The sequence below is a fragment of the Hyperolius riggenbachi genome, chromosome 5, assembly GCF_040937935.1.
Source record: "Hyperolius riggenbachi isolate aHypRig1 chromosome 5, aHypRig1.pri, whole genome shotgun sequence".
Taxonomy (NCBI): Eukaryota; Metazoa; Chordata; class Amphibia; order Anura; family Hyperoliidae; genus Hyperolius; species Hyperolius riggenbachi.
In genome coordinates this window covers 389,056,370-389,071,771 of record NC_090650.1, presented here as the reverse complement: position 1 = coordinate 389,071,771, position 15,402 = coordinate 389,056,370, and the positions used below count along the sequence as shown (strand labels likewise).

General features: G+C 41.3%; 1 protein-coding gene across 3 annotated transcripts in view; it reads right to left on the bottom strand.

The window, feature by feature from the left end:
• VPS13B (vacuolar protein sorting 13 homolog B) overlaps window positions 1-15,402 on the bottom strand; it is a 1,202,086-nt gene that overhangs the window by 301,633 nt on the left and 885,051 nt on the right. For all 3 annotated transcript variants that reach the window (XM_068237718.1, XM_068237719.1, XM_068237717.1), the window contains exon 36: window positions 13,348-13,749. In XM_068237718.1, the coding sequence (XP_068093819.1) occupies window positions 13,348-13,749 (402 nt within the window). The remainder of the gene's footprint in view (window positions 1-13,347; window positions 13,750-15,402) is intronic.

Here is a 15,402-nt window from a genome sequence, read left to right as displayed (position 1 = left end):
CGTTAACCCAAGCATTCAGTATGGCCTTATTTGGTTTTTACAAAAATTAGCTTTTACTAAATTACATTATATAACTAGTCTTTATGAATTTGTTCACAATGAACTTCTCTGTACACAGGGTTCAAATAAGATTGATCTTTGTTTGGTTAAAACATGGCATTATAAAGAATCTTTAAATTAGTGTGTGTGTGTGTGGGGGGGGGGGGGGTTTCTATTCGATATTGCAGTGTCACAGAGTTATAGACAAAATTTCCAAATTTTAGTTCAGGTCTGCCTTAATCTTTTACATTCTTAAAAAACAACTCCCAAGAGTAACACTTAAGCCCAGTTGTGTAAAAGAAGGAAACATATTATAAAATATGAAAAACGAAAATCTGGGGGGGGGGGATGGGGAGGATTTTAAAGACTCCCTCGATCTCAGATTACTCATTTGTTGAAAGAAGGGGGAAAAAAAAAACCCTAGCAATACAGACTTACACTCCGATTACATATTAACTATCTTCTGGATCCAAATTAAAATTACAGAAATAAGACTGCCAAAAAATGTTTACAGGAGAATGTCATATAAAACGTGTAAGGGAAGAAAAAAAGCTTTCCTTGTACTAAATATAACTCGTACAAAGGCAAGGATTAGAGAGGAATATTTTCACTACAACTTGAGTCGATAGTCATTTTTTCCATGTTGGGCACAGTTGTATTTACACAAGGACAGCGATCAAAAGCAACCCTGGTGAGGATGATCAAAACCCCAAGTGGATCATGTTGTCTCATAAGGGAATTAAGTAGATTCATGTAAACAACCGTGAATTGTTGAGGTTTTGGTAAAAACAAAGTAAAAACAAAAAAAAGCTACCATCATTTTATCTTCAGTAATTCTATATAATAACATCTGTAGAGCAGATGGCCACACGGAGGAAGAACAATGCTCGGTTTTCTCTCTCCTGATCTCACGTATATGTGGGATGACAAGTTTTGTCGCTGTCTCTGGCTTGGGTCGGCAAATAATTTGTAAGAAGAATGCAGCTGCTGCAGATGGCCGCATTGCTGGCCCACAATAAATTCAAAGACCTGGTGAATTATTTCATGTATTGGTTTCATGCTATAAAAATAATGACATTAATCCGAGTGTGCTGGTGGTATCTTGGTGTGAAATAGATAGCACATTTTGAAAAACATGGATTTCATTTCTCTCTTAACAAAGGCCTAAAAGAGAGGGGCATGACACTGAAAAGCTGAAAACACCTCCTGAATAGTTTTTATTAGATCACGATTTGATCCTCAAGCATCTCATCGCTTTGTCGCTTCCCTAGACCATAAAAAAGGAGAACGCTTTTTTTCTTGGCAGGCGGCAGATGTGAAGCGCACTACAAAAGAGAAACCGATCTACACAGTGTCAAAGTTACTGAATAGGATGATGGTGCTTTGTGCTATCAAGTCCTGTCTGGCCAACACAGATTGGGGCTTGATTCAATAAACCGTGATAACTCAAATATCACACCTCATCAAAGGTATCACACGTTATCAAAGTTAACACACATTATCAGAGTAGCATAGCGAGCGCTACGAACCCGCAGGGACTTAGGGCAGGACGAGTGCCATTGTCAATTAGCAGGCATACGTTTGTAGCACTCGCTATGCTACTCTGATAAAGCATGTTTAACTTTGATAACGTGTGATATAGTTGATAAGGTGTGATATCTTTGATAAGGTGTGATATTTCAGTTATCACGGTTTAATGAATCAAGCCCATTAGTTTGGGTCAGTCGAAAAGATAGGACTTAGAGTCTAGAGAGTGCTGCGTTTTTATAAGGGACCCCTGCACTGAGGCTGCACTGAGGTCTTTAAAGAGAGACTCCGACCAAGAATTATCCTAATCACTAGCGGATACCCCCTTTTACATGAGAAATGTATTCCTTTTCGCAAACAGACCATCAGGGGGCGCTGTATGACTGATATTGTGGTGAAACCCCTCCCACAAGAAACTCTTGAGTACGTACTCCTGGTAGATTCTTGTCTGTGAACCTTGTTGCATTGTGGGTAATAGCTGTTTACAGCTGATTCCAACTGCCAAAAAAGCATGTAGTAGCTACATCACCTGCAACAGTAAAAATGTCACCATGTAATACATGTCAGAATGTAAATCAGGGATTTAAACGATTTTACAATGTGCAAACACTGACTAAATCATTTATACATAATTATTGTAAAAATGACACTCTTTTTGCAGTCTTCACATGGACGTATGACAGCCAAATGGCACGAAGCACAAAACTAGTAACAAAGAACAAATTTTGCTCAAAAGCAGAGATCAGGGAAGATGGCATTCTAGTTGTGATTAAGACTGGTAGCAGAGGTATTATCCAAATCCATAAAGCCTACCATGTGCACCTAAGTAAAGTTTTGCTTTCTGCAGAATCTAACAGGCACGAAAAAGTAACATTTTGCTAGGACACTGATGGCAGCAAGGTTACGAGTTGTTTACTGTTTTGGTTAGTGGACATTGTAAACCTGCCTAGCTTGATCAAAAAATACAGGACCTGGCTGGACAAGTGAAAGGCAAGCACAGTAGATATCAAAGTAAGAAAAACACCTCCTTTTGACCAACTCTGCGAAAATCCACTTTTTTAAGCTCCCTTGCACAATCAGCAGCATCCTAAAGGGGGGAGGAGAGGCTTCAGCCAGTATATATATATATATATATATATATAGTGACAATTGGTATTATTGAGCATTAGAGCGATGGGTCAACTGCTGGCTAACATTAATCCAGTTCACTTCATTCAACTCATAAATCCATTCGTTTTTTTTTAATCCACATGTAGGTGTCAGTGAAAGTTATTAACACAGTTCACAGAAAAGGTGAGATGCTGATCTTCTAGTTCAAGCCATACGGACCTAAGTTCATCTCTTCTTTCTCAATTTGTAAATCTCTTAGAATTTTAGGCCTTTGGTGGAGCCTACGTCTGGTAGTGAAAGTGGTCTGCCAAGGAACTCCTCTCTTTTCTATGTTCTCATCTATTATTGCCACCCAGGATGTCCAACACATGCTCCTGTACTCGCACCTTAAGTTCCCCCTGGATTTGCCTACATATGCTAACCCCAATGGGTAAGCTATCTGGAAAAACTACCCACTGCATATCCCAATTTATGAAGCCAAAAATACTATTAGACTCAACCGGTTACTCTTCTCAAATTATGAATAAATATAAGGGAAACATTTAAAACAAAAAATACTGCTGGAAATATTAAAATTCTTAGCTTAAATAGTGTCATGCAGTAGTGTCATAGTGTCATGCAATAGTAGCGATGACCTTCTTGGAAGGGACAATTAGCACTCACATCCCTCATATTAGGGCTTGGGAAGGAGGAGGTGCAGGGGCGGTGCTTCCATAGAGGCAAAGGGTGCAATTCTCCAGGATCCCAGAGCCTCAAGGTGTCCACCCCTCCCCTCCAGCTATGGAAACCCATGAGAGCGGGGATGTAATGTGTACACTCCGTATAGGAAAAAGAGGTGAATAATGGGAACCTCAAAAATGCTTTTTTAAAGGATGTATGATGAATACCTAATTATAGTGTGTGTGTGGGGGGGGGGGGGGGGGGGGGGAGTTGGGTCAGACCTGACAGACGGCTGAGGGGCCGTGGAGGTAATTTGGTTTGGAAGGGGGGCATCCGGCCTCCCCAAGTTACTTTTGCTCCAAGGGCCAATTGTAGCTAGAACCCAGCTCTGAGGAGGTGTGGCTGAGCCGTACTTAACATCCATTGGGGTTTAACGCTAATCTTCCAGGGTCAGCAGAAGAAAGCACATATTCTTGAGCAAAGTACGGATTATATGACCGTGCTCTTGAGCTACTGAATTCTCGCATTTCCTGCAACTGCTTTTTTTTACGTTTTCAATCCAGTTTTATAGCATTTGAGGGCAGACGCAGGTGAGAAAGTAATAATATTTTTAAATGTGAGGGAATTTAAGGAAAAACATAAGTAGGAAAAAATAGAAGATACATAACAGATCATCTAGGGATCAAGCCCATTCAATAGAGGTCTCAGATTTCTTGTTTCATATCTTTTGCATCTTAGCCTTAGTATGTGTGAGAAAGCACAACTCACAGTTTAACATCTACAAATCGTAGCACAATAGGTAAAGAGGCGCCCTGGTGTGATAAAAGCATCTAAAAACAGCTTAAAATCGGAAAATAGACGAGGTTTCCTAACTCAATGATGAAATCTTTGTAATTTTACAAAAGATTTTTGTGCTTAGTTTACCCCCACACACATTCTGTCTGAGGGGAGGCGACAGACCATCCGTAGTCCCACCACGATGATATTGCCTATTTCTTAGAGAGAGACCGCATCCAAGTCCTGACTAGGACCCCCTCCCCCGAGTGGAGTCGGGTTAATTATCTCCATCTGCTTTCTGTGGTCAGTTGCCCCTTGCAACCCTCCTTTGTGAGTAGTATTTTTCTTATTCACTCATTATACCTACCTTTGACATATTACACTATTGGGCTCCCGTTTTTGTTTTTGTCTCCTGTGCCTTTTTCCTACAGGGTGCCAAGACACCCTTGCTACATTTCATCTACAAATCCTGCCTACCTTGCATGTTTCCTCCACTTATATTATATTTTTCAGATTAAGAAGAAAATTACCTCTTTATTAATGCAGCAGAAGGTCTGCAGACTTAAAAACTACTACTTAAACCAAATCTCTCACCCCTGAAGCAACCACAATCGAAAAACACACGCACCTGACATTGGAACCCCTTAACCCCCATCCCCCACACAGGCTTCACAACCCACATCTCTCCCCACTAAAGCTTCAATCCCCTCCCACTACATAACCCACACCCCCCATTCCTTTATACAGCCCACATTTTTTCAGCCCTGAAGCCATTAACGTACACCCCCCCCCCCCCCCAAAAAAAAAAACAACAACACTCAAACACACACTACATAACTTACTATGTAACACAGAAACCATCTGATTCTGTATCAAAATAACTTGCATCTCTGAAACCATCCCCTCCTGCGAATATGTAAACCAAACCTCTCACCCATGAAGCACCCAAATCCCCCCCCCCCCACACACACCCACACAGCTGCCCAAACACCAGATCCCCCCCCCCCCCCCCGTGCCAGTCATCACCCACAACCCACTACATAACCTAGATCTCTCATTTTTTAAAGCCATCACTCCCCCACCTCTACATAAAGAGGAGACAATGACCAAGAAATCTAAGTAGTGGGTACATTGGAGTTTTTATTCTCTTCAAAAAAAAAGTGCCAACTCTAATTCTAATAATTTCTGTGAAGGTTCTTATTTAAACTAAGTATGATGTGTCTAAAGAATAAATATGGTAGTTTCAACTTGGACACCTTTTTATGTTCACTCTATGGCTGGGTCATAGTATGTTAGAGCAGTGCCACATCCATTTTGATGAATGCACTGCAGTATGTTAGAGCAGTGCCACATCCATTTTGATGAATGCACTGCACTGTTAAGAGTGTGCTGCTATTCTGAAATTGAAATGAGCCATTTATCAAACTAACTGCAATGCAAACCCCTATCTAGAAAGAATAGAAGGGAGTGTTGCCACAAGAGACTATACGACAAGCTCTTGGCAGATATTCTTACAGGGTCCCAGTGCTGGATCACCTCCCATTAGAACAGAAGTAGATGGGTGGGAGGAGGCAGCCAAAGAAAACGTTTCAAGAGGGGTAAAGTGTGAAAAAAAATCCAATTTTATTAAACACTTCAAGAGACTCCGTAACAAAAATTGCATCCTGTTTTTTATCATCCTACAAGTTCCAAAAGCTATTCTAATGTGTTCTGGCTTACTGCAGCACTTTATACTGTCACTGTCTCTGTAATAAATCAATGTATCTTTCCCCTGTCAGACTTGTCGGCCTGTGTCTGGAAGGCTGCCAAGTTCTTCAGTGTTGTGGTTCTGCTATGAACTCCCCCTTCCAGGCCCCTCTATGCACACTGCCTGTGTGTTATTTAGGATTAGAGCAGCTTCTCTCTTCTCTCTTATCTTTTACAAGCTGGATAAATCGTCCTCTGAGCTGGCTGGGCTTTCACGTAGGCCTAGTGCACACCGGAGCGTTTCCGCTGCTGTTTGCGATCTGCTTGCGGGTGCGGATTCGCTAGGGTAATGTATTTCAATGGGCTGGTGCACACCAGAGCGGGAGGCGTTTTGCAGAAACGCATACTCCCGGGCTGCTGCAGATTTTGGATTGCGGATGCGTTTCTGCCTCAATGTTAAGTATAGGAAAAACGCAAACCGCTCTGAAAAACGGCACTTCAGAGCGGTTTGCCAGGCGTTTTTTGTTACAGTAGCTGTTCAGTAACAGCTTTACTGTAACAATACATGAAATCTACTATACCAAAACCGCTACACAAAACCGCAAAACGCTAGCTGAAACGCTGCAGAAAAATAAGAAAAAGCGTTTCAAAATCTGCTAGCATTTTGCGGATCTGCTAGCGGTTTTTGGTGTGCACCGGGCCATACTGAAGAATTACAGACAAGGGCAAAGCTGTTTGCAGGAGAAAAACGAGCAGCCTGAAACTTCTGTGCATGAGAGATGCAGGGGGAAGAAACACACAAATGATCTCTTGAGATTCAAAAGGAAGGCTGTATACAGCCTGCTTGTGTATGGATGTATTTTCTATGTGTGGACATGCTGTACATCAACCTACTTCCTGTTTTGGTGGCCATTTTGTTTGTTTATAAACAAACTTTTTAAAACTGTTTTTAACGACTTTTAACGCGGTGGGGAGCGGCGAAATTGTGACAGAGGGTAGTAGGAGATGTCCCCTAACGCACTGATATGTTTACTTTTGTGTGATTTTAACAATACAGATTCTCTTTAAAAGAGCGGCAGGTTTTGCGGGTCTTACAAGCTCCTTCAGTTGGAGAGCCTATACATTGGACAGGGACACCCCCCGTGTGACTTTAGTCCAGCGGTCCTTTTTTTTTTGTTGTTGTTTTTTTTATTGGAGAGCATATTTGGAAGATTTTTCAACAGATACGTGTGGACATGAAATTCTCTGCCTGCTCGTTACTGTAGTTGCCTTTTAAAGGGAAGGTTCAAGCAAAATAAAAAAATGAGTTTCACTTACCTGGGGCTTCTACCAGCCCCATGCAGCCATCCTGTGCCCTCATAGTCACTCACTGCTGCTCCAGTCCCCCGCTGACAGCTTGCCGACCTCGGAGGTCGGCGGGCCGCATTGCGTACATTTTTACGCATTCCCGCTAGTGCAGGAACATTAACACATACATTTTTACGCATTACTGGTTCAATGCGTAAAAATGTACGCATTGAACCAGTAATGCGTAAAAATGTATGTGTTAATGTTCCTGCACTAGCGGGAATGCGTAAAAATGTACGCAATGCGGCCCGCCGACCTCCGAGGTCGACAAGCTGCCAGTGGGGGACTGGAGCAGCAGTGAGTGACTACGAGGGCACAGGATGGCTGCATGGGGCTGGTAGAAGCCCCAGGTAAGTGAAACTCATTTTTTTATTTTGCTTGAACCTTCCCTTAAACAACCAAGCTTTGTAAGTTATTTTGTTCACTCTAATTTCCCTTTGATCTAAATATTACACTATATTGGCACCTCCTGGTGTTCTCTGTCTTTTCTTTCCCCAGTTCTTGGATTTCACTGCAGTTCATCCACCAACAACACTCACTACCCTCTGGCTGTTCACTGGCTACATAGTATAATGGTTAAGGGCTCTGATGTAAGCAAGCACCTTTCCAGTAAGAAGTCCTTGGACAAGACTCCCTAACGCTGCTACAGCCTACTAAGCAAGCACTTTGAGTCTGCAAGGAGACAAGCGCAATATAAATGTTATTTGTATTATTTGTGTACCCATTAAAGGATAACTGAAGTGACATTATTTGTATTATTATTATTATTGTTAATTGTATTTATAAAGCGCCAACATATTACACATCACTGCACAATAGATAAATGGGTTAACATACAAGGTCGGACATACTGGAAACTCACAACAAAACAAGATCATGCAAATTATTTGATAACAGTACAGTGTCATAGGTCAAAATAGAGACTGTTCTAGTCCACAAAAGGGGTGATTGACAGTAATGGCCCATACTCACGGGCTACAAATGTCGCCGCAACATGCGGCGCGCGCGTGTTGCAGCGACAGGTCGCCCGTGAGTATGCGGCGTTGCACGGGCGCGCACCCCGAACCGTCGCTCGTCGCTGATGTCGCCGGGCGATTGAACCGCTCAATCACCTGGCGACAGTCGCCGCCGCAACTCCGCCAGAACTGTCGCTAGTCCGCGTGAGTACGCGGACTAGCTACAGCAACAAGATAAGAAATGCATTGGGCTTCCCGTGGGGGAGGAGCAACAGCGACAGCTTCCGCCGCATCAGTTGCCAGGTCCCTCCGCCGTGTGTATGCGGAGGGACCTGGCGACGAGCTGTTGCCGGCCTGTCGCGCACAAGCTCACGTGTGCTGGCGACAGGCCAAAAAGTTGCCAGTGAGTATGGGCCATTAGATTGCATAATCACGCTGGAAACACTAGGGTAATTCCAGAAGAAATTCCAACTATAAAACACTTTCCTAGCAGAAAATGGCTTCTGCGAGCAAGAAAGAGGTAAAAAGGGGAATTTATTATCAGTGAGGGTCACACTGTAGTCACTTCCTGTCTGAGTCAGGACTGAGTCAGCCACTTACATACCGGATATTTAACCCTTTCAGGAGCACAGTATAGTTATTAGTGTGCTAGGCACTGTACAAACACATGTCTATCACATGTCACTTCGGGTATCCTTTAAGGCAGAAGACACTGCTATGTAAAAGGGATCTTGGGCTATACGTAACTTTTTCACCTGAGTTTTTGCCTAGGTGATATTTTCACAACTTGTAAATATAATGCCTTTTAGACCACCAACAAGCAATCAAATACTCAAATAAGCTTGGCAGTCATTTTTCACCTACTTTTTGGTACTTTTTCCATAGTAAAGTGCTAAAAAGTTATATTAAATTGAAGATGAAAAATCATCTCCTAGGAGAAAACTCAGGAGAAAAATGGAATTGCATATATTTATTTATTGTATTTATAAAGCGCCAACATATTACGCAGCGCTGAACATTAATTTAGATAATATGGCCCGATATGTCTTCTAAAGCACAAAAAGGTGCCAAGCTTGAAGCTACCTTATTTTTATTGGGATATACAATTTAAAGAGGAACTCCAGTGAAAATAATGTAATAAAAAAGTGCTTCATTTTTACATTCTGACATTTATTACATGGTGACATTTTTACTGTTGGCAGGTGATGTAGCTGCTGCATGCTTTTTTGGCAGTTGAAAACAGCTGTAAACCGCTATTTCCCACAATGCAACAAGGTTCACAGACCGGAGTCTGCCAGGAGTACCACGGTCCTCAGAGTTTCTTGTGGGAGGGGTTTCACCACAATATCAGTCATACAGCACCCCCTGATGGTCTGTTTGTGAAAAGGAATAGATTTCTCATGTAAAAGGGGGTATCAGCTACTGATTGTGATAAAGTTAAATTCTTGGTCGGAGTTTCTCTTTAAAATGCATTCAGTTTACAATTAGAAGAGTATACTACACATTGCTGAATTTCGATTTAAAAAAATTGTCTTGCCGAGCTTCTGTCTTGGCTGCTTTAAAAAGAATTCTGGGAAAGAAAGGTCAGGAAGAAAGCAAGAGCCACTGGCTTTGTGTTACCCAATGCCCAGCAGCGATCTGAAAGGAACATCAGTCTGACTGGTGGAATCATTATCAGACACACCATGCATGATGCAGACTCCTCCATAGTAGGCATTAATATGATGCATAATGAGAAAGTAATCCTTCCAGTGACTATGAACTTCTTTCTAGCCTCCCAACCCTGGCTAAGGTAAGCGTGGGAATCAGTGCAAGGTTCTGAACTGGACTGAAAAAAACAAAACAAAACCTTTATGGCTAAATCAAGAATGCCGTCTCGGAGCACTCCCTGAGCCTTTCATGTTGCATTTTCGCTTAGAAAGCTTTTGCGAGATACACTGAAATGTGCCGAGGCCTGCCAGATTTTTTTATGTTAAAAAAGGGGAAATAAATCACCTAGGTTTGGCCCGCAATGAGTACTTCTCAGTTACAAAATATTTCCTGTATCTGTTCTGTTGCTATGTCGATTTTCAGCTTATAGTCTTCTTTATAAGGCTGGCTTATTATAGAAACATTTAGGTGCAGCTGGCACATACAAATTGGCCTAGAAAAAATGTCTTTAAAGTTGAATTTTTTTTGCTTTAGGCCCTCACAGAGGCAGCACTGTGTGGAGTAACAGAGGGCCGCCAGCATGGTCAGGTCTGGCTCATGCTGTAGGCCCCGTGGCACGCTATCAAATATAGAAATGGCGCCAAAAACATTCATCCCATCAACTTGCTAGAATGTTCCTACAACCTAAATACCATGAGCACTTTACGGAGCCTTATTGGGTGGAACGCAATTACAATGACCGATATAGATTTTCGGTAAGCACACCTTCTATTCATCAGCTCATTCTGATTTTCTTGGTGGCACCATAAAGCTACAGTGCTCAACTAAGCATCAGGTCTTTTATGGTGCCAAGCACTTTCCATATTTTTTCCTTTTAAGATAAATATGATTTTTTTTTTATACAAAAAAAATAAATTCTTAAAGTGCTTCTTGAAAGCTGTACTTGGAGTACAAATACGGAATAATATACAAACTGGCCTGCTAGAGGCAAACTTGTATTTAAACGCAATCCAGAGATTGTAAACTAAAGTCATAAACCAATTAATATTGGTTTACATGTGGCAAGCATTTTTAAGAGACGGTGAATATAAATGAGGAAAATGTTAAATGATGAGATACGTGAACTTGATGCTATAGAGCAAAAGCAATTAGTTTGGTTTTGTAAATATTTCGGATTGGAACAACATCACAAAATCTTTTTAAAAATTCTCCTGGGCAAACAGCAATAAACAGACTCAGCAACACCGCGTTATGCGACTGTTTGTTAGATGCCAAGACTAGATATTGGCATTCCGAGTGCTCAGCTTGGACTTGATGGATTCTTTTTTTCAAACCATACTTCTGTTCTCAAGGAAAGTTATTTGGTTATTTAGTAAATGAGTGCATGGAACAGAACAAAAACACAAATCAAACCCATAAAGTCAGAGTAAACATGAGCTACGCTCACATTATAGACCGGAACCTTTTGCTAATAACAAATATAGACTATTCATCTTCTACAGTTTCTTTTATGACATCAGGTAGACCTAAGAAACCCCCCTATTCTGGATGTTTTCCCCCTCTGGTTAGGCCTTTAAAGTTTTAAGTGATTACATTTCACCCATTACAGCAGGGGACCCCATTATTCCCTAACCTCCCGGATATATTCTTAAAAAAAAAAGTCTGTGGTACGATAGTTACACAGTGTCTGCCTTCCAAACTATTCCAAAAATAATGTAGTGTGCTTGATTCCAAAAATAATTTAATTCCACCTCCTTACAGCAGGGTTCTAACCCCAACGACTCTTTAAAAAAATAAAAATAAATAAGTCTGTTATAGTCACACAGTTTTTGCCTTTGGACCTATTCCAGAAATAGTTTAAAGTGTGACTCGATTCCAGAAATAATTTAAAGTGTGAATCGACCCACCCAACAGTCCTTACCAGATCAGCAATATGTTTTGAAAGTATATGAACAATTGTATTACACTGACATACCTGCTGTACTATGGATTTAACCAAGCCATGTGCTAGTGGTTACATTGTACAGGAAAACAGGTTTCTTGGGCATTCCCCCAGGCATGCCTTTCCTTCCTAAGCTAAGAAACACTGACATGCTAGAAATTCTGCTTTCTGATATGTGCCAGCCATTAGTCATATGGCACAAAAAGAAAGGACAGTCTGAAAACATTCCGAGTATAAATCCATAAACTGTTCCTATAGTTCCAAAAAAAGATACTTTTTAAAATTTGTATACATTATTTTTGTACATTATTGTTTTTGTACATTATTAGAGAGTTATCGATGCTGCCTATTTCATTCAAAAGGCAGTTTTAACAACATTAATTATTTGTGTAGACAATGTAAGCATTATGTATTTTTTTCTTACACAAAAGTAAAGCTACTGTTTCATTTTTTTCTTTTTTTTTCCAAGTCTGCTAAAAATCAACTGAAGGAAAGGAGAGGAATCTTTAGAAAAAGACCTAGGCCCATATGCAATTACCTTTTTCAATTGAGTTTTCTCCAAGGTGATATTTCCACAAAATGTATTTTAAGCCACCAGCAAGCAAGAAAATACTCCAAATAAACTTGATAGTACTTTTTAATCAACTTAAAGGGAAGGTTCAGGGAGGGTGGGCAAAAAATAAAAATCAAATTCCACTTACCTGGGGCTTCCTCCAGCCCGTGGCAGGCAGGAGGTGCCCTCGCCGCCGCTCCGCAGGCTCCCGGTGGTCTCCGGTGGCGCGCCCGACCTGGCCAGGCCGGCTGCCAGGTCGGGCTCTTCTGCGCTCCAAGGCCCGGAACTTCTGCGTCCCACGCCGGCGCTCTGACGTCATCGGACGTCCTCCGTGCTCTACTGCGCATGCGCAGTAGTTCTGCGCATGCGCAGTAGAGCCCGGAGGACGTCCGATGACGTCAGAGCGCCGGCGTGGGACGCAGAAGTTCCGGGCCTTGGAGCGCAGAAGAGCCCGACCTGGCAGCCGGCCTGGCCAGGTCGGGCGCACCACCGGGAGCCTGCGGAGTGGCGGCGAGGGCACCTCCTGCCTGCCACGGGCTGGAGGAAGCCCCAGGTAAGTGGAATTTGATTTTTATTTTTTGCCCACCCTCCCTGAACCTTCCCTTTAAGGATACTTTTTCAATAGTAAAATGCTGAAAATTTTGTTTAAACAGAAGATGAAAATTATCTACTATCTACTGAGATAACTCAGGTGAAAAAGTTAATTGCATATGGCCCCTAGCATGGAATCCACAGGGTTCGAGAAGAAGGGGGCAGCCTCGAAAAACATGGAGAGGATCAGTTAAAGAGGAAATTTGAAAGATAGGAAAAACATGAAAAGAAATCAAGAAAATATCAAGAAATAGATCTGATTGGAGATTCTTCAATTATGCCTTTTGCTCCATTGGGAGCTAAAGAACAAATGAATGCAAAATCAATGCTATTAAACAAGAGATAATGGAGAGAACAATTGCACATTGACAGATTATCCTCCACCCCGGGAGTACTAATTGTCTCATGCTCGCATTCGCATACTATACCGTTTTCACCAGGAATGTTACTAGATTCTTACAAGGTCACCTACTCACATTTCCTAAACACTTGCAAAATTTGCAACTTACCAGGTACTTTGCTTCCTACTTGAATATTGAGACATCCCTGAAGTTCTGAGAAAGAGGACAGAATGCAAGGACTTTCTGGGTGTGGCACTGTCTCAAAGGAAATGAACACCTGTGTGGATTGGAATGTGATTTTCTGGAAGACTGACACAAATTTCCATGTTTCTTCTTGTAGTGTATGAGGTTTTGTGGCCTCTTGGGTGAAAGTAGCAGGGTCCTTTCTGTAGTGTGCTGGATCTTTTATAGTCTCGTCAGTTAGTAAGAATTCATCAGGTGACAATGGGGATTCGGGGAGAGGGCCACTCCTAGTGTTCATGATCTTTTTCAGGAAATTATTCACCTGATCCAACTTAATAAAACTGAAGTTCACTTTTAGAGGTCTTGCCAAATCCATGTCGATATCAACTGTGGAGACATGATAAACAATGTTATGAATAGATAATCTATCTTAGGGTTTCTGCTATTCCATATCTATGTACAGTTTATAAGATGTGCTATTCATATGTATTACACTTTTTGTGAATGTAAACTGTATACATTGAATGTACTAACTAACTTGAAGACCATGTTTCTATAAAATTTAATAACATAAAATGCAGTGTAGATTACTTGTTCTCAAAGTTGTTCTGTAGAGATGGTCAGTGAGATGTTAATCTTGGCTTGCATGCAAATTTAATGAAAATTGTACGTAGTTTGGAATTAGGCCACTAACATTAACTTCCTGTCTATTTTAGTATACAATTTGCATGTAGACTGGAAATATTTTTAACTCAGTGACCATCTGTATTGTTCTGTGATCATGTATTCATAATGTAATCCAAATCAAAAATTAAGGAATTGTTCTATCCTCTGCTTCTGATAAGACAGAGCAATGTATTAAAATCCAGGGCCTAATGCCAGGAACACACCATGCAATTTCCCATCAGATTGAAGGTTCAAATCGATAATTTCCAACAGATCCGATCTGATTCCCGATCATTTTTGTAAACAATTTTGTACAGAAGTGATTGGAAATTTGATCAGAAATCAGATTGGACCCGCTGGAAATTATCAATCAACCAGTCTACTAATCCTTAGATGGGAATGGAGCATCTAGGATAAAACGATGTTATGTTTGGCCGGGGGCCCACTGGAGTTTTTTTTCAATGAATCACTGATGCTTGCAAAAGGGCTAGGCTAAACCAAGCTTACGCCTGTGATTGCACAGGTGCGATGGGATTTGCTGAAATTCCAATTATGAAGCCTCCAGCATTTTTGGAGCAATTTCATTCAGAGAATGTAGGGTCCAAAATCACATTCTGTGAAATCACTCGTCAAGAGCAATGACTATCAAATCGATCTGTAGTAGGTACCTGCCCTAGAGACTGATGAACATGCAGTTTCAGGAATGGCCTGAGAGCTAAAAAATAAGCAGGTACACAAACATATACAGATAAAGGTAGTTGTGCCAGAGTCCTATATTTTATTCTCAGTCAGGACACTGTTTACATAAAGACACTATGGGCCCGATCCAATTAATATTTTTGCAAAAGGTGGATCAGCGCATCACCGACCAGATGGATCAGCGCCTCCGAATGGCCTCCAATCAGAGATGCGCTGAGCCTCCCCAGAAAATGCAAACGCACCTTGAACCCAAACGGAAGCTCTGCATATACACCAAAAGCAAGGCTGTTAAGTGGGGGAAGCTGACCAAAAATGAATTAAATTAGTACATGGCAAGGAAATGAGCAGCGCTACTTAAAAACAGATAAGTGCCTACCTGCAAGAGAGTGCAAGCCCCACTTGTGGGATAAAATACACACCTAGCATACACATGACCTGTCTACCACTGGAGGATGCTGGTTTCCTTTAACAGTTTGCACGCAACAAGTGTTCACATCTTACCAATAAAATGCCTTTTAAGCCCCAGCAAGCAATAAAATACTTTTATTTTAAATTTTTGACAGTACTTTTTCACATACTTTTTGGTACTTTTTCAATTGCACAGTGATTAGAAGTTATTTTAAACAGAAGACTAAAAATGATCTCCTAGGAGAAAACTAGTAGGAGAATATGGTT